This window comes from Amorphotheca resinae (assembly GCF_003019875.1).
Source record: "Amorphotheca resinae ATCC 22711 unplaced genomic scaffold M430scaffold_7, whole genome shotgun sequence".
Taxonomy (NCBI): domain Eukaryota; kingdom Fungi; phylum Ascomycota; class Leotiomycetes; order Helotiales; family Amorphothecaceae; genus Amorphotheca; species Amorphotheca resinae.
The window spans coordinates 942973-964073 of NW_020194477.1; the positions used below are offsets into that span (position 1 = coordinate 942973).

A 21101-nucleotide genomic window follows, 5' to 3' on the forward strand; every position below is an offset into this window, starting at 1 on the left:
TTAACTTTATAGCTATTATAAAGTACTATTAAGGTAAGGCTATTCTTTTTTATAGTATTCTAGTATACTATTATTAATTTTATTACTAAGAGTCTAAGATTTATAATTCTTACGTTATAAAAGGGTCGCTAGACCCTTAGTTAGCTCCTTAGCTTAACATCTCTATAATATTATAGCTCTAGACTATTATAGTATCTAGTACCTTAATAAGAGAGCGCTCTTACCTTACTAGAGTCTTTACTATAGGCCTCTTACTATTACTTGTCTATAGTCTCTTATATACTATAATCTAGTAGTTATTATTACTATCTTATAAGGACACTAGTATAATACTAGGTACTTAGCTAGTAAAGCTACTTTTAGACACCTTAAACTATCTAGGCCTTTATTAATATATAGTATATATCTACTCTTTTACCTTAAGGGCCTTAAGGTACTAATAGTCTTATACTATATATAGTCTACTATAGTTAATATATCTCTTTTTACTATTAAGTTAAGGGTACTCTTCTTTACCTTAAAGGTACGCTACTCTTATATAGTAGCTATACTAGGCCTAGTTCTTATAGAACTACCTAATATAGCTAAACTAGTAGTACTAAAAGTATCTTTAGATTTGTAAGTTAGCTAAATATAGCTTATAGTTAAAGATCTAGGCTTACTAGATTAACCCTTATTTATATAAGCGTGTTACTACGTTAGTACTCTAGAGGTATAGTACTACTATTATAAACTTTACTATAAGGGCCTTAATAAGCTTAACTTTAATATTTGTAATATATAGTACGTAAGCTTAGATCTCTACTAGTAATACTTTTAGCTTTACTTATGTAATCTAGTCTACTAGTAGGCCTTTTACAATTACTACAAACTTACTCTTATAAAGCTAGGCTATAAGCCTAAACACTCTTTATACCTAGCCTTAATCTTAGATTACGTTCTTTAGTATAGCCTCTTTAAACGTAAGAATAGTATTACTACTAAGTAGCCGGTAGGTCGCTACTATCTTAGTGCCTTTAATTACTATATTAGCCGCTATTACTACTTTAATAACACTATAATATACTAAGTCCTTTATTTATCTATCTACTCTAATCCTTAGCTCCTTAACCTACTTCTCTAGTATAACTTATACTCTTATTAGGCGCTAGCCTACTACTAACGTATAAGTAGCCTAAGGGGCTACTATTACTACTAGCCTCTAAAAGGCCTCTTTTAATATTGTTCTTAATTGTCTAATTATTACTAGGTTGTTATTAAAAAGAGACTTAAGAGTAAGTAAGAGAGTTGTTATATTTATAGCTCTTATCTTTACTACTATTATTGTTATAGTAATAAGGTTATATAAAAGATATAACGCCTCTTTCTTCTTACCTAGTATTACGTAAGCCTTAATTCTTTATATAATTTTCTTTGTCTTATTGTCTTTATTACCCTTACTACTCTCTAGCTCTTTACTATAGCTCTTAGTTAAGGTTTAGAAGTACTAGCTCCTACTTGTAAGTAAGTAGTACTAGCTTTGTTTAAGTCTAGTATACTTACTATTTGTTACTATAAGCTTGCCTATAGTCTACTAGTACTCTAGAGAGTATCTAAAGGTACTAATTTTAATTTTATTATTTGTTTTTAAGTTTTTAGAGTAGTAAAGGCAATCTAGTTAAAGCTAATATATATAATACTTATAGTTACTTATAAATACTTATATAATATAGTTAGCTAGTAGGCCCTTTACGATTACTATAAACTCGCTCTTATAAAGCTAGGCTATATACCTAAATACTCTTTATACTTAGCCTTAATCTTAGAGTATACTCTTTAGTATAAACTCTTTAAACATAAGAATAGTATTACTACTAGGTAGTTAGTAAGTTACTACTACTTTAGTACTCTTAATTACTATATTAGCTACTATTACTACTTTTATAATACTATAATATACTAGGTCTTTTATCTACTTATCTACTTTAATCTATAGCTCTTTAGTCTACCTCTCTAGTATAACTTATACTCTTACTAAGTATTAGCCTACTACTAATATATAAGTAGCCTAGAAGGCTGTTATTACTACTAGCCTCTAGAAGGCTTCTTTTAGTATTAATCTTAACTATCTAATTATTACTAAGTGGTTATTAAAGAAGGTCTTAAGAATATATAAGAGAGTTACTATATTTACTACCTTTATTTCTACTACTATTATTATTATTATAGTACCTAGTGTTATACTAGCGCCCTTACAGGATAGTAACAATAGCTACTAGATTATAGTACTTAAAAGACTATAGACAGGTAATAGTAAGAAGCTTATAGTAAAGACTTTAGTAAGGTAAAGGCGCCTTCTTATTAAGGCACTAGATATAGTAATAGTCTAGAGCTATAACATTATAAAGATATTAAGCTAAAGAGCTAACTAAGGGTCTAGTAACCCCTTTATAACATAAGACTTATAGATCTTAGACTCTTAGTAATAAAATTAATAATAGTATACTAGAATACTATAAGAAAGAATAGCCTTACCTTAATAGTACTTTATAATAGCTATAAAGTTAACGTTATAGTAATTTAAGAGCTATAGTATAATACTTAGATAAAGATAGTCTACTACTTAGTATAAGTAAAGTACTAGTAGGTCTATAAGAGTAAAGGTAGAGTAGTTATTTATGTTTATAAGTAGTACTTACCTCTTACTTAAGTAGTAAAGACAGGCGTTAACTAGTATTACGTTACTTTATAAGGTATTACTATCTAGTTAATATACTTACTAATTCCTAACTCTTTAAGCTAGGCTAGCCCTCTTTAGTAGCTTACTAAGAAGGACCTAAAGAGACTATAAATTATTATAAGTAATATAAACCTTTATTACTTATTCTAAGATAGAGCTAGTAAGACTACCTTTAAATTAGAGACCTTTCTTTATTTAGCCTATAAGTAGTAGCTCTTACTATATATACCTTAAAGAGAGCTAATACAATAGTAATATAATAAACAAGACTTAACGATTAACTATATATAAGTTATAGTAACGCTCTAGTATACTTATTAAGGTAACCTAAGGTATAAGAGATCTAACTACTATACCTAGCTAATTAAGGTTATTACTTAAGTAAGAGATTACTAGAAGAGAGCTATAAAAGTACTAGAATAAAGCTAGACCTTAATAGACTAGAAACTAGTAATAATTAAGGCTAAGAGACTCTACCTTTTCTTAAAGCTACTAGATATACCTTATAAGGTTAATAAGGTAGTTAACTTACTTACCTTTTAGCTTATATATATTATAGATATATCTACCTTAAGAAAGAAGGTTAACTAAGGGCGTACTAAGCCTTAGTAAAATAGTAAGGTCTTTAAGGCTATCTAGTAAGTATAAGTAGTATACTATTAATACGTTACTACTTTAACTAAGCTTTACTAGTACGACCTTTAGTAGGCTAGTACTTATTAACTCTATATAATCTAAGATATAAAAACTAAGAGCTAGTATAGTACCCTTACTACTACCTTAAAGGACTAATAAAAACTCTAAAGTCTTAAGAAGTAAGCTAAGCTTTATAGTTATATACTCTTAGAACTACCCTTACTCTTACCTCTTTAAGGCACTAATAAAAAGGTACTAGCTATAAGCTACTATAATAAAGTAATAGTATTAGGCTAATAGTTCTTTTTAGAATTAATAGCTAATCTTAGTAATGTTATTCTAGACCTTTAAAACAAGTAGTACTAATAGTTTACTATTAATAATACTATAATAAAGATAGATATTACTAACATTCTTTAAAAGACAAGTACTTAAAAGGCGCTAAGTCTTAACTTACTACTTACTAGCTTCTTTAAGGTATATAAGCGCTTTTTAGCTAAGCTTCTTATAGTAATAGTAACTATAAGCCTCTAGCTAAGGTACTTTCTTATATAGTTTAAAGTAGTAAAAGTAGTAGTACTATATAAGCCTAGAAAGACCTTTAAGTAGTAATAAACTACTAAGGCCTATAGGCTAATATTACTCTTAAACGTAATAAGTAAAGTAATTAAGTTAGTAATTAGCTAGTACTTTACTAATACTATAAAGTTATAAAGGCTTTTTTTAGAAATATAGATAAAGAACTAGCTATAATACTTAATAGACCTTATAGTTAAAATAGTAGTTAATACTATATATATAGTATAAAGCTATAAGGCTATAGCGTTCTTTCTCTAACTTAACATTAAAGGCGCCTTTAATATAGTAAACTATATATACCTTTTTTATACTCTTTAATACTTAAGGTTCTTTATATAGGCTGTATAGTAAGTATATAGCTTTCTTACTAATTAGATAGCTAGTCTCTTTTTTAATAAGAAGGTAGTACTACCTTAAAAGGTTACTATAAGGGTACTATAAGGCTTACTATTCTCTTTTATCTTCTTTCTTCTTTATACTACTAGCTTATATATACTACTATAAGGTTATATAAGCCTTATTATAGTAAGGTTTACTAACGACCTTAACCTCTTAGCTTTTAGTAAAGACATAATAAAGACATACTAATACCTTAAAAAAGTATAGTAAACATATAGCTAGTAGTTATATATAAGAAAGATAGAGTTTATCTTTAAAAAGAGTAAGCTCCTTTACTTTACTTACGCTTATACTATACTATTAATACTTATCTACCTTAATAGCTAGGTTATACCTTTAGTCTAAGAGGCCTACTTTCTAAGAGTTTAGATAGATTAGAAACTTAGATAAAAGGGCTACCTTAACGCTATTAAACAAAAGTTTACTACCTAGTAGTTTACGCTTATAAGGCTTACTACGTCTATATAAAGATATAACTTACTATATATAAAGAAGATCTATATAAAGGTAATCTAAAGTACTATAGTATATAGCGTAAGGGTCTAGTACTGTCTCTTTAAGTAACGAGCTAAGAAGATTATAAAGAACCTTATAATAAAGTAGTTATAGTACCTTTACGTTATTATAAGAGCGTACTAGGTAACTCTTGTCTAGTTTCTTAAGTCTAAAATAACTATACCTTTACTTAACCTTTACTTTAATAAGTAAGTAATAGACTTTAAACAATATCTTAAATATATAAGTAAGGGTAAACTTATATATTATTGTTCTTACTACTTATACTTACTATATACAGAACCTTTATACTATATAAATTATATAGTAAAACCGTACTAAAGCTAGGTAAAAACCTATATACTATTCCTTACGTTTATACTATTATAGCGCTACTAAGGTACTAGGTCCTTATTACTACCTTACTAGAACTTAACCTTCTAGCCTAGTAATACTAAATATACTAACAAGACGCTAGTAAGGCGCTAGTAAGGCGCCGGCTACTAGCTAAGGCTACTTCTTCTCTTATAACTCCTTTACTAAGTAGCGCTTAGCTAGACAAAACTATAGGAATTAGCTAGTAAATAGTAGCTAATAGATTAGTATATAAGTACTCTTACCTTTTTTTATTACTACTATAAAGTTATAGAACGTTTATAGTACTCTTAAGTAAAGTACTTACTATAAGGCCTACTACTACTAGTCTAGTTACTAGTAGTTAAGGACTAGGTAAGCTATTATCTCTAGGGCCTTACTATAAGGGTACTAGAGAGTTACTACCTCTAGTACTCTATACTTAAAAAAGAAAGCCTAGAGTCTAACTTTACTAGTATAGATCTATATTAAAAAAGAGCTCTTATACTTATAAAAGAGTAAGTACTTTTTAAGGGTATCTACTAAGAGGACAGGTAGTATAGCTAAGATAGCGCCTTAGTAGTATACTAGTAAGCTATTATATTAAGACTATTATACCTTTTAGTTCTCTTATAAGGTCTTTTTTAAAGAAGAGTCTTTATACTAGTCCCTTACTTATATAGCTTAGCCTACCTTATACTTAAGTAATGTATAAGGTAGCGCTATAGTAGTACTATAATAACGTCTTTAGTATTACTAAAGACAGGTCGCTACCTTATTATAAATAGACTATATAAGTTTGTCCTTACTTATACATTTAAGACGTTATTTAAAGTCTACTACTTACTTATTAAGGTAGAGGTTAAGTAAGGGCGTAGTTATTTTAGACTTAAGGAACTAGACAAGAGTTACTTAGTACGCCCTTATAATAACGTAAAGGTACTATAACTACTTTATAATAAGGTCTTTTATAATCTCCTTAGCTTACTACTTAGAAAAGTAGTACTAGACCCTTACGCTATATACTATAGTACTTTAGATTACCTTTATATAGATCTCTCTTATATATAGTAGGCTATATCCTTATATAGATATAGTAAGCCTTATAAGTATAAACTACTAAGTAGTAAACTTTTATTTAATAGTATTAAGGTAGCCCTTTTATCTAAGCTTTTAATCTATCTAAACCCTTAAAAAGTAGGCCTCTTAGACTAAGAGTATAACTTAGCTATTAAAGTAGATAAGTATCGTTAGTATAGTATAAGTATAAGTAAGGTAAAAGAGCTTACTCTTCTTAAGGGTAAACTCTATCCTTCTTATATATAACTACTAGCTATATATCTACTACGCCTCTTTAAGGTACTAGCGTGTCTTTATTATGTCTTTACTAAAAGCTAAGAGATTAAGGTCGTTAGTAAACCTTACTATAATAAGGCTTATATAACCTTATAGTAACGTATATAAGCTAGTAGTATAAAGAAAGAAGAGGATAAAAAAGAAGGGTAAGCCTTATAGTACCCTTATAGTAACCTCTTAAGATAGCGCTACCTTCTTATTAAAGAAGAGACTAGCTGTCTAATTAGTAAGAAAGCTATATACTTACTATATAGCTTATATAAGAAACCTTAAGTACTAAAGAGTATAAAGAAGGTATATATAGTTTACTATATTAAAGGCGCCTCTAATATTAAGTTAGAGAAGAGACACTATAGCCTTATAGCTCTATACTATATACGTAGCGTTAACTACTATTTTAACTATAAGGTCTATTAAGCGTTATAGCTAGTTTCTTATCTATATCTTTAGAAAGAGCCTTTACGACTTTATAGCGTTAGTAAAGTACTAGCTAATTACTAACTTAATTACTTTACTTATTATATTTAAGAGTAATATTAGCCTATAGGCCCTTACGGTTTATTACTATTTAAGGGTCTTTTTAGGCTTATATAGTACTACTACCTTTACTACTTTAAACTACGTAAAGAAGTGCCTTAGCTAAAGGCTTATAGTTACTATTAGTATAAAGAGCTTAGCTAAGAGGCGCTTATATATCTTAAGAAAGCTAGTAAGTAGTAGGTTAAGGCCTAGTACCTTTTAGGTACCTGTCTTTTAAAAGACGTTAGTAATATCTGTCTTTATTATAGTGTTATTAATAGTAAACTATTAGTACTACTTGTCTTAGAGGTCTAGAATAACGTTACTAAGATTAGCTATTAATTCTAGAAAGAACTACTAGCCTAATACTATTACTTTATTATAGTAGCTTATAGCTAGTACTTTTTTATTAGCGCCTTATAAAGGTAAGAGTAAGGCCGGTTTTAAGAGTATATAGCTATAAAGCCTAGCCTACTTCTTAAGACTCTAGAGTTTCTATTAGTCCTTTAAGGTAGTAGTAAGGGCGCTATACTAGCTCTTAGTTTTTATATCTTAGATTATATAAAGTTAATAGGTACTAGCTTACTAGAGGTCGCGCTAGTAGAGCTTAGTTAAGGTAGTAGTATATTAATAGTATACTACCTGTACTTACTAAATAGCCTTAAGGACCTTACTGTTTTACTAGGGCTTAGTATACCCTTAGTTAACCTTCTTTCTTAAGGTAGATATGTCTATAATACGTATAAGCTAAGAGGTAAGTAAGTTAACTACCTTATTAACCTTATAAAGTATATCTAGTAGTTTTAAGAAAAGGTAAAGCCTTCTAGCCTTAATTATTACTAGTTCTTAGTCTATTAAGGTCTAGCTTTATCCTAGTACTTTTATAGCTCTCTTCTAGTAATTCCTTACTTAAGTAGTAACCTTAATTAGCTAGGTATAGTAGTTAGATCTCTTATATCTTAGGTTACCTTAATAAGTATACTAGAGCGTTACTATAACTTATATATAGTTAATTATTAAGTCTTGTTTGTTATGTTACTACTATATTAGCTCTCTTTAAGGTATATATAGTAAGAGCTACTACTTATAGGCTAGATAGAAAAGGGTTTTTAATTTAAGGGTAGTCTTACTAGCTTTATCTTAGAGTAAGTAATAAAGGTTTATGTTACTTATAACAATCTATAGCCTCTCTAGGTCTTTCTTAGTAAGCCGCTAGAAAAGGCTAGCCTAGCCTAGAGAGTTAGGAATTAGTAAGTATATTAACTAGATAGTAATACCTTATAAAGTAACGTAGTACTAGTTAATACCTATCTTTACTACTTAAGTAAAAGGTAGGTATTACTTATAGACGTAAATAACTATATAGCTTTTACTCTTATAAACCCTTTAGTACTTTACTTATACTAAGTAGTAGACTATCTTTATCTAAGTATTATACTATAGCTTCTAAATTACTATAACGTTAGCTTTATAGTAATTATAAAGTACTATTAAGGTAAGGCTATTCTTTCTTATAGTATTTTAGTATACTATTATTAATTTTATTACTAAGAGTCTAGGATCTATAAGTCTTACGTTATAAAGGGGTTACTAGACCCCTAGCTAGCTCCTTAGCTTAATATCTCTATAATGTCGTAGCTCTAGACTATTACTATATCTAGTACCTTAATAAAGAGGCGCCTTTACTTTACTAGAGTCTTTACTATAAGCTTCTTACTATTACCTGTCTATAGTCTTTTAAGTACTATAATCTAGTAGCTATTGTTACTATCTTATAAGGACACTAGCGTAACGCTAGGTACCTAGCTAGTAAAGCTGCTTTTAGATACCTTAAACTGTCTAGGCCTTTATTAATATATAGTATATACTTACTTCTTTGTCTTAAGGGCCTTAGGATACTAACGGTCTTATACTACATATAGTCTACTATAGTTAACATATCTCTTTCTACTATTAAGCTAGGGGCACTTTTCTTTATCTTAGAGGTAAACTTATATAGTTTATTTATAATAAGGTAGCGGCCTGTCTTTAATAACGCTAGAGACGCTACTATAGTATTACTATAGCGTTACCTTATACGTTACTTAAGTATAAGGTAGGCTAAGCTATATAAGTAAAGGACTAGTATAAGGACTCTCTTTTAAAAGAGACCTTATAAGAGAACTAAAAGGTATAGTAGTCTTAATATAATAGCTTACTAGTATACTACTAAAGCGCTATTCTAGTTACGCTACTTACTTTTTTAGTAGATACCTTTAAGAAGTACTTACTCTTTTATAAGTATAAGAGCTTTCTTTTAATATAGATCTATACTAGTAAAGTTAGACTATAGGCTTTCTTTTTTAAGCGTAAAGTACTAGAGGTAGTAACCTTCTAGTACCCTTATAGTAAGGCTCTAGAGATAGCGGCTTACTTAGTCCTTAACTACTAGTAGCTAGATTAATAGTAACAGGCCTTATAGTAAGCGCTTTACTTAAGAGTACTATAAACGTTATATAACTTTATAGTAGTAATAAAGAAAGGTAAGAGTATATATATACTAATCTATTAGCTACTATCTACTAGCTAATTCTTATAGTTTTGTCTAGCTAAGCGCTACTTAATAAAAGAGTTATAAGAAAGAGAGTAGCTCTAGCTAGTAGCCGGCGCCTTACTAGTACCTTACTAGTATCTTATTAGTATGTTTAGTATTACTAGGCTAGAAGGTTAAGTTCTAGTAAAGTAGTAATAAAGACCCGGCGCCTTAGTAGTACTATAATAGTATAAACGTAATTAGTAGTATATAGGTTTTTACCTAGCTTTAGTACAGTTTTACTATATAATTTATATAGTATAAAGGTTTTGTATATAGTAGGTATAAGTACTTACAGGCTGACTGCCCTTAATTTAAGAGATAGTTAACCTAGTATTAAGCTTATATTAACTTAGATTTATAAGCTTAACTTAGATTTAATTTAATTTTAAAAGGTTTTAACTTATTTTAAGCTAGATTTTAATAGTTTTAAGTAGTTTTAAGTAGTTTTAACTAAGTTTTAACTAAGTTTTAAATTATTTTAACTAGATCTAATTAAGTTTAACTAGATTTAACTTAGATTTAACTTAGAATTAACTAGATTTAACTAGATTTAACTAGATTTAACTTAGTTTTTAAGTAAAGTACTTATAAAAATAGTTTTAGGTACTTATATAATAGGCCTATAGTATCACGTGATTTTATGTCACGTGACTAGACTAAGAGATTTAGCTCTGTTTATATGTAAACAAACGCGTTACAAATACCTTCTATAGCTCTTTATTACTCTTAACAGCCTTTTGTTACTCTTAACAGTCTTTTGTTGCCCTTAACAGCCCTTTGTTACCCTTAATAGCCCTCTATTACCCTTAACAGCCTTTTGTTACCTTTACAAATACCCTTAACAGCCCTCTGTTCTTAACAGCCCTTTGTTACTCTTAACAGCCCTCTGTTACTCTTAACAGCCCTCTGTTACCTTTACAAATACCCTTAACAGCCCTCTGTTCTTAACAGCCCTCTATTACCTTTACAAATACCCTTAACAGCTCTTTGTTACCTTTACAAATACCCTTAACAGCCCTTTGTTGCCTTTACAAATACCCTTAACAGCCCTCTATTACCTTTACAAATACTCTTAACAGCCCTCTGTTGCCCTTAACAGCCCTCTGTTCTTAACAGCCCTTTATTACCTTTACAAATACTCTTAACAGCCCTCTATTACCTTTATAAATACTCTTAACAGCCTTTTATTACCTTTACAAATACTCTTAACAGCCCTTTAGCCCTCTATTACCTTTATAAATCTTAACAGCCCTTTGTCGCCCTCTAGCCCTTTATTACTCTTACAGATCTTAATAGTCTTTTATTACTTTTATAAATACCCTTAATAGCCCTCTAGCCCTTTATTACTCTTATAGATCTTAATAGCCCTTTATTGCCCTCTAGCCCTTTATTACTCTTATAGATCTTAACAGCCTTTTGTTACCTTTATAAATACCTTAAATAGCCCTTTAGCCCTTTATTACCCTTACAGATCTTAATAGCCCTCTATTACCTTTACAAATACTCTTAACAGCCCTTTAGCCCTTTGTTACCCTTACAGATCTTAATAGCCCTTTATCGTCCTCTAGCCCTTTATTGCCCTTACAGATCTTAACAGCCCTCTGTTCTTAACAGCCTTCTGTTGCCCTTAATAGCCTTTTGTTACTCTTAACAGCCCTTTATTACTCTTAATAGCCCTCTGTTGCCTTTAACAGCTCTCTGTTACCTTTAACAGCCCTTTATTGCCCTTAACAGCCCTCTATTACTCTTAACAGCCCTTTATTGCCCTTAACAGCCCTTTGTTGCCCTTAACAGCCCTTTGTTGCCCTTAATAGCCCTTTGTTCTTAATAGCCCTTTATTACCTTTATAAATACTCTTAACAGCCCTTTATTACCTTTATAAATACTCTTAACAGCCTTTTGTTACTTTTACGAATACCTTTAATAGCCTTCTAGCCCTTTATTACCCTTATAGATCTTGATAGCCCTCTGTCGCTCTCTAGCCCTTTATTACTCTTATAGATCTTAACAGCCTTTTATTACCTTTATAAATACCCTTAACAGCCTTCTAGCCCTCTATTACTCTTACGGATCTTAATAGCCTTTTATCGCCTTCTAGCCCTCTATTACTCTTATAGATCTTAACAGCCTTTTATTACCTTTACAAATACCTTTAATAGCCCTCTAGCCCTCTATTACTCTTACGGATCTTAATAGCCCTTTGTCGCCCTCTAGCCCTCTATTACCCTTACGGATCTTAATAGCCCTTTATTACCTTTACGAATACCCTTAACAGCCCTCTAGCCCTTTGTTACCCTTACAGATCTTAACAGCCCTCTATCGCCCTCTAGCCCTCTATTACCCTTACAGATCTCGACAGCCCTCTGTTGCCCTTAACAGCCCTCTGTTCTTAACAGCCCTCTGTTGCCCTTGACAGCCCTCTATTGCCCTTAACAGCCCTCTGTTGCCCTCGACAGCCCTCTGTTGCCCTTGACAGCCCTCTGTTGCCCTTGACAGCCCTCTGTACCTTTGTAAATACCCTTGACAGCCCTCTGTTACCTTCGCGAATACCCTCGACAGCCCTTTATTCTCGACAGCCCTCTGTTCTCGACAGCCCTCTGTTCTCGACAGCCCTCTGTTCTTAACAGCCCTCTGTTCTCGACAGCCCTTTATTGCCCTTTACAGCCCTCTGTTGCCCTTTACGGCCCTCTGTTGCCCTTACGGATCTCGACAGCCCTTTATAGCTCTTACCGATCGTCCTTCTGCCCTTATAGATCTTAACAGCCCTCTATAGCTCTTATAGATCGTCCTTTTGCCCTTACAGATCCCTTCTGCCCTTATAGATCCCTTCTGCCCTTACAGATCCCTTCTGCCCTTACAGATCCCTTCTGCCCTTACAGATCCCTTCTGCCCTTACAGATCCCTTCTGCCCTTACAGATCCCTTTTACCTTATTTACCCTTACTAATTATATTGTTTTATATAGATCTCTTTACAACTACCCTTACGACTACCCTTACGACTACCCTTACGACTACCTTTACGACTACCCTTACGACTGCCTTTACGACTGTCCTTACGACTGCCCTTACGACTACCTTTACAACTACCCTTATAACTGTCTTTATAACTGTTCTTATACCTGTCCTTATACCTGTCTTTTCTTATACTTAGATAGATAATTAATTAATTAAATAACTCTTTAAATGTGTTCTAACTCTAATAATATAGCTTAAGGTAGCTTAAGGTATCTTAACCTAGTTTTAAACTAAATTTAAACTAGGTTAAATCTAAGTTAAATCTAAGTTAAATCTAAGTTAAATCTATAAAACTAGTTAAAACTAAGTTAAATCTCTAAAACAATTTAATAATAATCCAGAGTTATCACGATAAAACTAGAGTTAAAAAGGTTTTAAAACTACTTAAAACTAGGTTAAATTTAAGTTAAAACTAAGTTAAAACTAGTTTTAACTTAGTTTTAAAACATATTTAATATTATTTTAAGTCTAGGTTAAATTAAACAAATAAGGCCGTAAGGTAGTAAGACTAATAATAATAATAATAATTATTATGTTTAAGAGTAAGATTAGCCTATAGGCCTTAGCTATTTATTACTATTTAAGAGTCTTTTTAGGCTTATATAGTACTACTACCTTTACTACTTTAAACTATATAAAGAAGTGCCTTAGTTAGAGGCTTACTATTACTATTACTATAAAGAGCTTAGCTAAGAGGCGCTTATACGCCTTAAAGAAGCTAGTAAGTAGCTAGTTAGGCCCTAGTACTTTTTAAGTACTTGTCTTTTAAAGAACGTTTATAATCTCTACCTTTATTATAGTGTTATTAATAGTAAACTACTAGTATTACTTGTCTTAAAGGTCTTAAATAACGTTATAAAGATTAGCTACTAATTCTAAAAAGAACTATTAACCTAATACTACTACTTTATTATAGTAGCTTATAGCTAGTACCTTCTTATTAGTACCTTAAAGAGGTAGAAGTAAGGCCGGTTCTAAGAGTACGTAGCTATAAAGCCTAGCTTACTTCTTAAGATTCTAGAGTTATTATTAGTCTTTTAAGGTAGTAGTAAGAGTACTATACTAGCTTCTAGTCTTTACGTCTTAGATCGTATAGAGTTAGTAAGTACTAGCCTATTAGAGTTCGTGCTAGTAGAGCTTAGTTAGAGTAGTAGTATATTAATAGTATATTATTTATACTTATTAAATAGCGTTAAAGACCTTACTATTCTACTAGGGCTTAGTATACTCTTAGCTAACCTTCTTTCTTAAGGTAGATATGTCTATAATACGTATAAGCTAAGAAGTAAGTAAGTTAACTACCTTATTAAGCTTATAAGGTATATCTAGTAGCTTTAAAGAAAGGTAAAGCCTTCTAGACTTAATCGTTACTAGTTCTTAGTCTATTAGGGTCTAGCTCTATTCTAGTACCTTTACGGCTCTCTTTTAGTAATCTTTTACTTAAGTAATAACCTTAATTAGCTAGGTATAGTAGTTAGAGCCTTTATACCTTAGGTTACCTTAGTAAGTATACTAAAGTATTACTATAGCCTATATATAGTTAATTATTAAGTCTTGTTTACTATATTACTATTAGGTTAGTTTTCTTTAAGGTATATATAGTAAGAGCTACTACTTATAGGCTAGATAAAGAAGGGTCTTTAATTTAGAGGTAGTCTTACTAGCTCTATCTTAAAGTAAGTAATAAAGGTTTATATTACTTATAACAACCTATAGCCTTACTAGGTCTTTTTTAGTAAGTTACTAGAGAGGGCTAGTCTAGCCTAAAGAGTTAAGGATTAGTAAGTATATTAACTAAATAATAATACCTTATAAAGTAACGTAGTACTAGTTAATACCTATCTTTACTACTTAAGTAAAAGGTAGGTATTACTTATAGACGTAAATAACTATATAGCTTTTACTCTTATAAACCCTTTAGTACTTTACTTATACTAAGTAGTAGACTATCTTTATCTAAGTATTATACTATAGCTTCTAAATTACTATAACGTTAGCTTTATAGTAATTATAAAGTACTATTAAGGTAAGGCTATTCTTTCTTATAGTATTTTAGTATACTATTATTAATTTTATTACTAAGAGTCTAGGATCTATAAGTCTTATGTTATAAAAGGGTTACTAGACCCTTAGTTAGCTCTCTAGCTTAATATCTTTATAATGTCGTAGCTCTAGACTATTATTATATCTAGTACTTTAATAAGAAGGTATCCTTACCTTACTAAAGTTTTTACTATAGGCTTCTTATTATTACTTATCTATAGTCTCTTAGTTACTATAATCTAGTAGCTATTATTACTATCTTATAAGGACACTAGTATAGTACTAAGTACTTAGCTAGTAAAGCTACTCTTAGATACCTTAAACTATCTAGGCCTTTATTAATATATAGTATATACTTACTCTTTTACCTTAAAGGCCTTAAGATACTAGTAGTCTTATACTATATATAGTCTACTATAGTTAATATATCTCTTCTTACTATTAAGTTAAGAGTAGTTCTCTTTACCTTATAAGTACACTATACTTATATAGTAGCTATACTAGGCCTAGTTCTTATAAAATTACCTAATATAACTAAACTAGTAGTACTAAAAGTATCTTTAGATTTATAAGTTAGCTAAATATAGCTTATAGTTAAAGATCTAGGCTTACTAGATTAATCCTTAGTTATATAAGTACGTTACTACCTTAGTATTCTAAAGGTATAGTACTACTATTATAAACTTTACTATAAGGGCCTTAATAGGCTTAACCTTAACTTTTATAACATATAGTATATAGGCCTAAATCTCTACTAGTAATACTCTTACCTTTACTTATATAATCTAGTTAGCTAGTAGGCCTTTTATAATTACTATAAACTTATTCTTATAAAGCTAGGCTATAAGCTTAAACGCCTTTTATACTTAGCCTTAATCTTAAAGTATACTCTTTAGTATAGACTCTTTAAATATAAAGATAGTATTACTACTAGGTAGCTAGTAAGTTACTACTACTTTAGTACTCTTAATTACTATATTAGCTACTATTACTACTTTTATAGTATTATAACGTACTAAGTCTTTTATCTACTTATCTACTCTAATCTATAGCTCTTTAGTCTGTCTCTTTAGTATAACCTATACTCTTACTAGGTATTAGCCTACTACTAACGTATAAGTAGCCTAGAGGGCCGCTATTACTACTAGCCTCTAGAAGGCCTTCTTTAGTATTAATCTTAACTATCTAATTATTACTAGGTCGTTATTAAAAAGGGTCTTAAAAGTACGTAAAAGAGTTACTATATTTACTACCTTTGTTTTTACTACTATTATTATCGTTATAATAAGGTTATATAAGAGGCGTAACGCCTTCTTCTCTTTACCTAGTATTATATAGGCCTTAATTCTTTATAGAATCGTCTTTATCTTATTATTACTACTACTCTTACTACTTACTAGCTCTTTACTATAGTTTTCTACTAGAGAATAAGAGTACTAGCTCTTACTTATAAGTAGGTAGTACTAGCTTTATTTAAGTCTAGTATACCTACTATCTATTACTATAGACTTACTTAAAGTTTACTAGCGCTCTAGAAGGTATCTAAAGGCGCTAATTTTGAATTAATCGTTTGTTTTTAAGTTTTTAAGGTAGTAGAAGAGGTAGACGACTATTACAAAATTTAGTAAAAGTATTTAAATATAATAGTATACTAAATTTTTACCTCTAATTTAAGTATATTAAGTTAGCTACTAATAGCCTTTATTATAAGGTTACTAGTAGTTACGCCTTTACCTAAGTTAAGGTAAGAAAGAGTATAAATACTAAGGTTCTTTTATAGTCTCTTTAAGGTATAAGTAAAGTTAGAAAAAGATAAGAGTTTTTATAGATGTATATAGTCTATGTTTTAAGTACTCTTATTAATAAGAATTAGGTACTAGAGAGTAGAAGCCGCTATAATAGCTAGAGTAATATAAAAGGGCGGCATTAAGTAAGTAAGATAACGACTTAGATAATAACCTATTTAGACAAATACAGTACTTATACAGGCTAGGAAAGGGCGTTATTAAGTAGACACTAGATTTAAGAAAATGGTTGTAGGTCGCGCTGTAATAGTAGTAAACGCTCTGTCTAACGTAATATTACTCTAGACCCCTCTAGACCTGTAACAGAACCCTATGTAATAAGGCTAGAGATTACTTACAACAACCCCTTAGTTACTGTATTTCTAGTCTTTTCCTTACTTAACCTTAAGATAGAGTACAGACTTAAGGAAAGAATCGCAGGCGCTGCCAGACCCTCGGCACAGTACAAAGTCCTAATCGATGGCGAGGCTGAAAAGGGTGACGGCAATACTTTATACGTTACAGTATCTAGCATGATTAGTACAGCCACAGCCTGCTGGGTCCTAGACAAAATCCCTCTTTGAGTATCCGACTATAAGACTCGCGACCTCTGGTATGTCTTTCTTTAAGCTGCCAGGAACTTTGATAGCGACAATCCTAAGCAAGACACTTTAGTTCAAGAAATCCTCTGTACTCGAGAAATGAGCACGTTGGTGAGAAAAAGCTTCTAAGGCGGCTGCGCTAGGCATTAAAGCTTAGACTTCGAACGGTGCCAAGATCTGGGTCGATCTTCTATATCTGGTTCAATATGTGTACAAGACCTGGAGCAAAGAGTCATTGAACATGACGACTAGTACCTACTGTACGAATATGGCTTCTTTCATTGCTCGCCTGGCTTCAGTCGGTGTGTGTAAGGGCACACTTACTGGTCTCTTCATCGTATTGCTACGCGACACTTTAGAGACACACAGGAGGATTAACGCTGCAGACAGCGGTTCTGAGGTCCCAATCGAAGAACTGCTTCCCGCCATCAGAGCCTGGGTTACTGTATGCTAGTTGCAATCTCGCTGTTACCGCAATGTCACTTTCCCACCCTGAGTTCTTGGAGCTCGGTTCCCTGGCGCAGTGGGCGCAAGTTGTGCCAGGTGGATTCAACGCTTCGAGATGGACTTTCTAGAAGACGAGGTCAGAGGAGGCAAGTGTGAGAAGGATGCAGTCGCGAAACAAGCAGCTTATATCTAGAAGATGGCGAAGATGGGTCATGAAGGCAATACCATCGTTCCATCATAGTTTCTTCTTTACCGTTGCATCAGAGATTGTCGTTATAACTGTAGTATTATTGCAAGGGGGAGAGCTTATAAGGTAGCCTAGAACTCTAGTTTATAAAGTACCTATACCTAAGAGACAGATCTCAGCAGCCCACTGTAAAATAAGCCATCTTTTAAATTACTATAGATCTAATGTACAAATCTAATAAGAGTAGGGTTTCCACTTTGTGTGAAAACTGTCGTTAAAGTTCCATCAAGGGTATAATGCTAAATCGTCCAACATCTCTCTCATAACCACGTGAAGCGTGTAGTATACATATATACCCAGGTAACTTCTGGGCCGCCCAAGGGGATCGTAAAATGACTATAGGAAATTTTGTAAATGATCGTAGGGGAAAAAACAGTAAAAGGCATAAGTCGTGCAAAGAGGACGAGAGGACGGGCAGAAGAGGCAGGTTATACAGGCTGTGAGATGGCACGGGGGCAGTCAGGTATGTACCTACCACCCCTCTGTGACGCTCAAAACGACCAGGACAATCTAACCACGTTAGCCGATAGCTCCCTTGAAGATGATTAGAGAAGGACTCACCACTACGATAACAATTGAAATTCCCACCACCGACATCCATCGGTTTATGTTCCGCCACCACCTTGCGCTCTCATATCTAGCCTCGCCCATAGGCCCAAATTGACGGGCGTAGTCATTTGATATATCATTAGAGCCATCTTCCAGATTACTGGTATCGTGGCCCCGCTCCTTATCCAAGGCCGGGTTTAGAGGCAGGGGTAGGAAAGCTGCAATCATCCAAGCTATGCCTTAAAGTCAGTCACACTATTCACGAGTTGAAAGATACCGGGGACGAGATGCGTACCAAAGGGAAAAATAAACCCTGCAACAAACATTACTATCTGTCTATTTCGTCTGCCAAACCAGCTTCCCTCTGTTGACCAGTTTAGAGAGGGAGGGACCCAGACACTGTGTCGAATAGCTCTTCGATCATGGCGTAGATGGGGTGACCAGATACTCGACATACTCCATGTCCTGTATCGCCTTGGACAGGGGACACTAACTGAACGCTCGTTACTTGCGAGCTGTGGTGCAGGCGTGATCTCGGAAGAGCCACGACTCGGTGGTCCAACCCGAGGGTTAGTTTCTCGCGGGCGTCTCCGTGGGCTATATATGACCGCTGGGAAATGATCCGTATTGGGCGAACCGCTACGGAAAGAGCTGGCGCGAAAGGAACTGGCACGACTAACAGAGCTTTCAGTAAAACTCAAACTCCCAAGGGCTCCCAGATAACGCCTTTCACCGCTCCCGTAGTAGAGTCTTGCCCATGCAGGGATTGTACTGTAGAGTATGCTATTGGCTCTAGAGCTTGCAGTCGAGAGCATCGTATTTGAGCGCCCATTGTCAGAGGAGGCGATGCTGAGAACTCCGGAAAGTCGTCTTCTTGACGGCCGGGCCCGCAATTCACGCATATCAGTGATAGAATCCCCGTATTCGTCCTGATCCTCTAACACCGCGAGCGAGGAGCTGCTAAAATCGTGCTGTCCGTTCCGTATGTGAGCGGGTTTGGGAGGCTCTATGTGATCCGACCCCGCGTCCTCTTGGGCTAGAGATGAGCTGATGCTTAACATTTGGCGACTATGACGGCTTGCAGTACTGGGCAACCCGCTGCTCCTTCCAATATCGTCTGACCACGATCGAGAGCCTCCTCGATCGGTCCCACCTTCTGAGACCGAGGGCACAGTCGACAGCTGCGAACTCCATTGATGCGGACGCTCGATCATGTGGGAGCGCAGTGGGTGGATTCCTGATAGGTCTGCCCACGGACTTAGCACCTTTAATTTCGGATTCAGGGGAGGTAAATTGATCAACGCGCCACTGCCCGCGATAGCTTGAGAAGCCTCTTGCTGGCTGAGAACAGTAGAAATTGAAGCCAAAGATCCAGTCCGAAGTGATTCCCTGGACCTAGACTTGTAATACCCAAGTTTTTGGTTTGATGTCCCAGGTCTTGGGTTCAGGGGAGGGACCACCAAGGATTCCTGGGAATACTGGGATGCCCGTGAAAGGTTGGCGTAGGAGGCCGCTGGGGAAGGATCCCCGTGAAGCTCGTAGTTTTCGTTCTCTGACGGAGATGTTTCGAGCCGGTAAACGACGGATGAATCGGGAGAGGGGTCTGCAAGGACTTGATAATTCGAATCGCTGCTGGATGGCGATGCAAGCGCAGCTTCAGATGCGGACCGAGAGAGGGTACGATAAACCTTGTAGTTGGTGTTCTCGGATGTCGTGGTGGCAGTCTGGGTGGACTGAAAGGAGGGTTTCGTGGAGAGATCGTGGGATCGAGACGTGGATACGTCCAGTGTCTCTGGCAAGGGTGGCACGTCCGACAAGTCGGTGGCCTTGTGCTTCAGATCTGGAGTCGGCGGAACTTTGCGCAGACCGCCGACAAGCTGGTAGTTCCAGGGGGAGCTGCTTATAGGATCTGCAGTTACCGATTGCTTGGATCCCGGGGTTGGGGTAGTAAGGGTGGCCGAGGCCCTTGAATGAGGACCTGGGGTGTATAAGACGGTGGAATTGGGTTGCGCTTCCACATTACGATTATTCGAGGGTAGTAAGTCGTATGAGCTCTTCGCAGACACGGTCCGTGATCTGGGAGTTTGGGGTTCGTCTTCTGTGAGCTGCGGATCACCATCACTCAGTGGGACTAAAGAGAAAGTCTTGTTGTCCTTGTGTATCTGTAGGCGTTTCTTTGGAACGGGTTTTGGCCTCGCTCTCGAGACGGGAGATCCTGTTGCAGAGTCGCCGCCATGCAGGGGGGTCCGCAGCAGGGAATTCTTTGTCGCGACAGACGAGGCGCTGGAGCCAGTTGATGGCGGAGCTTCGAGGGATTGGTGAAACGGGGACTGTAAGACATGGTGCTCCTTACCCTTCCCTTTCCCCGGCGAGAGGATATGGGATGGGTGGGTTGGCAGGGGCGTTCTGGAGAATATATCATCCTTCTGTCCCAGCAACTGCGGGGAGTTGGGGACCAGGCGCAAAGTACGCGCATTCTCATTGGACTGGGAGTCGGAGCGCTCATGAAGAGGTCTTCGAGGGGTCGATTCTCCTGGCATGGCGGATCCAGCCGAGCGGGCGCTTTGCTCATGCCGTACGCGGCGGACTACAACAAGATAGATTCAGATGGCGATCCAGAGATAGACACAGCAGCGGGCATAGTGCGCGGGGGCGAAGACGATGGGTGAGCGGCGGGGGGCGGCAGGGCTGCAGAGCGGCAGAGCGACAAGAAGGGGGAGAAAGGGTGCGCGTCGCGACGAGATCTTCCTCCAAGCAAAGCAGAGGGATAAGAATTAGAAC

The 21101-nt window shown here is 34.6% G+C and overlaps 1 protein-coding gene across 1 annotated transcript; it reads right to left on the minus strand.

Annotated features, from left to right (window-relative positions):
* Positions 1-8672: 8672 nt before the first annotated feature.
* M430DRAFT_19758 (hypothetical protein) lies at positions 8673-20860 on the minus strand (the record flags this gene model as incomplete). The annotated part of the gene is made up of 4 exons (XM_024864140.1): positions 8673-8681; positions 17445-17648; positions 18333-18553; positions 18616-20860. 4 exons carry the CDS (start codon positions 20858-20860, stop codon positions 8673-8675), a joined length of 2679 nt encoding a protein of 892 aa, XP_024720296.1.
* Positions 20861-21101: the final 241 nt, after the last annotated feature.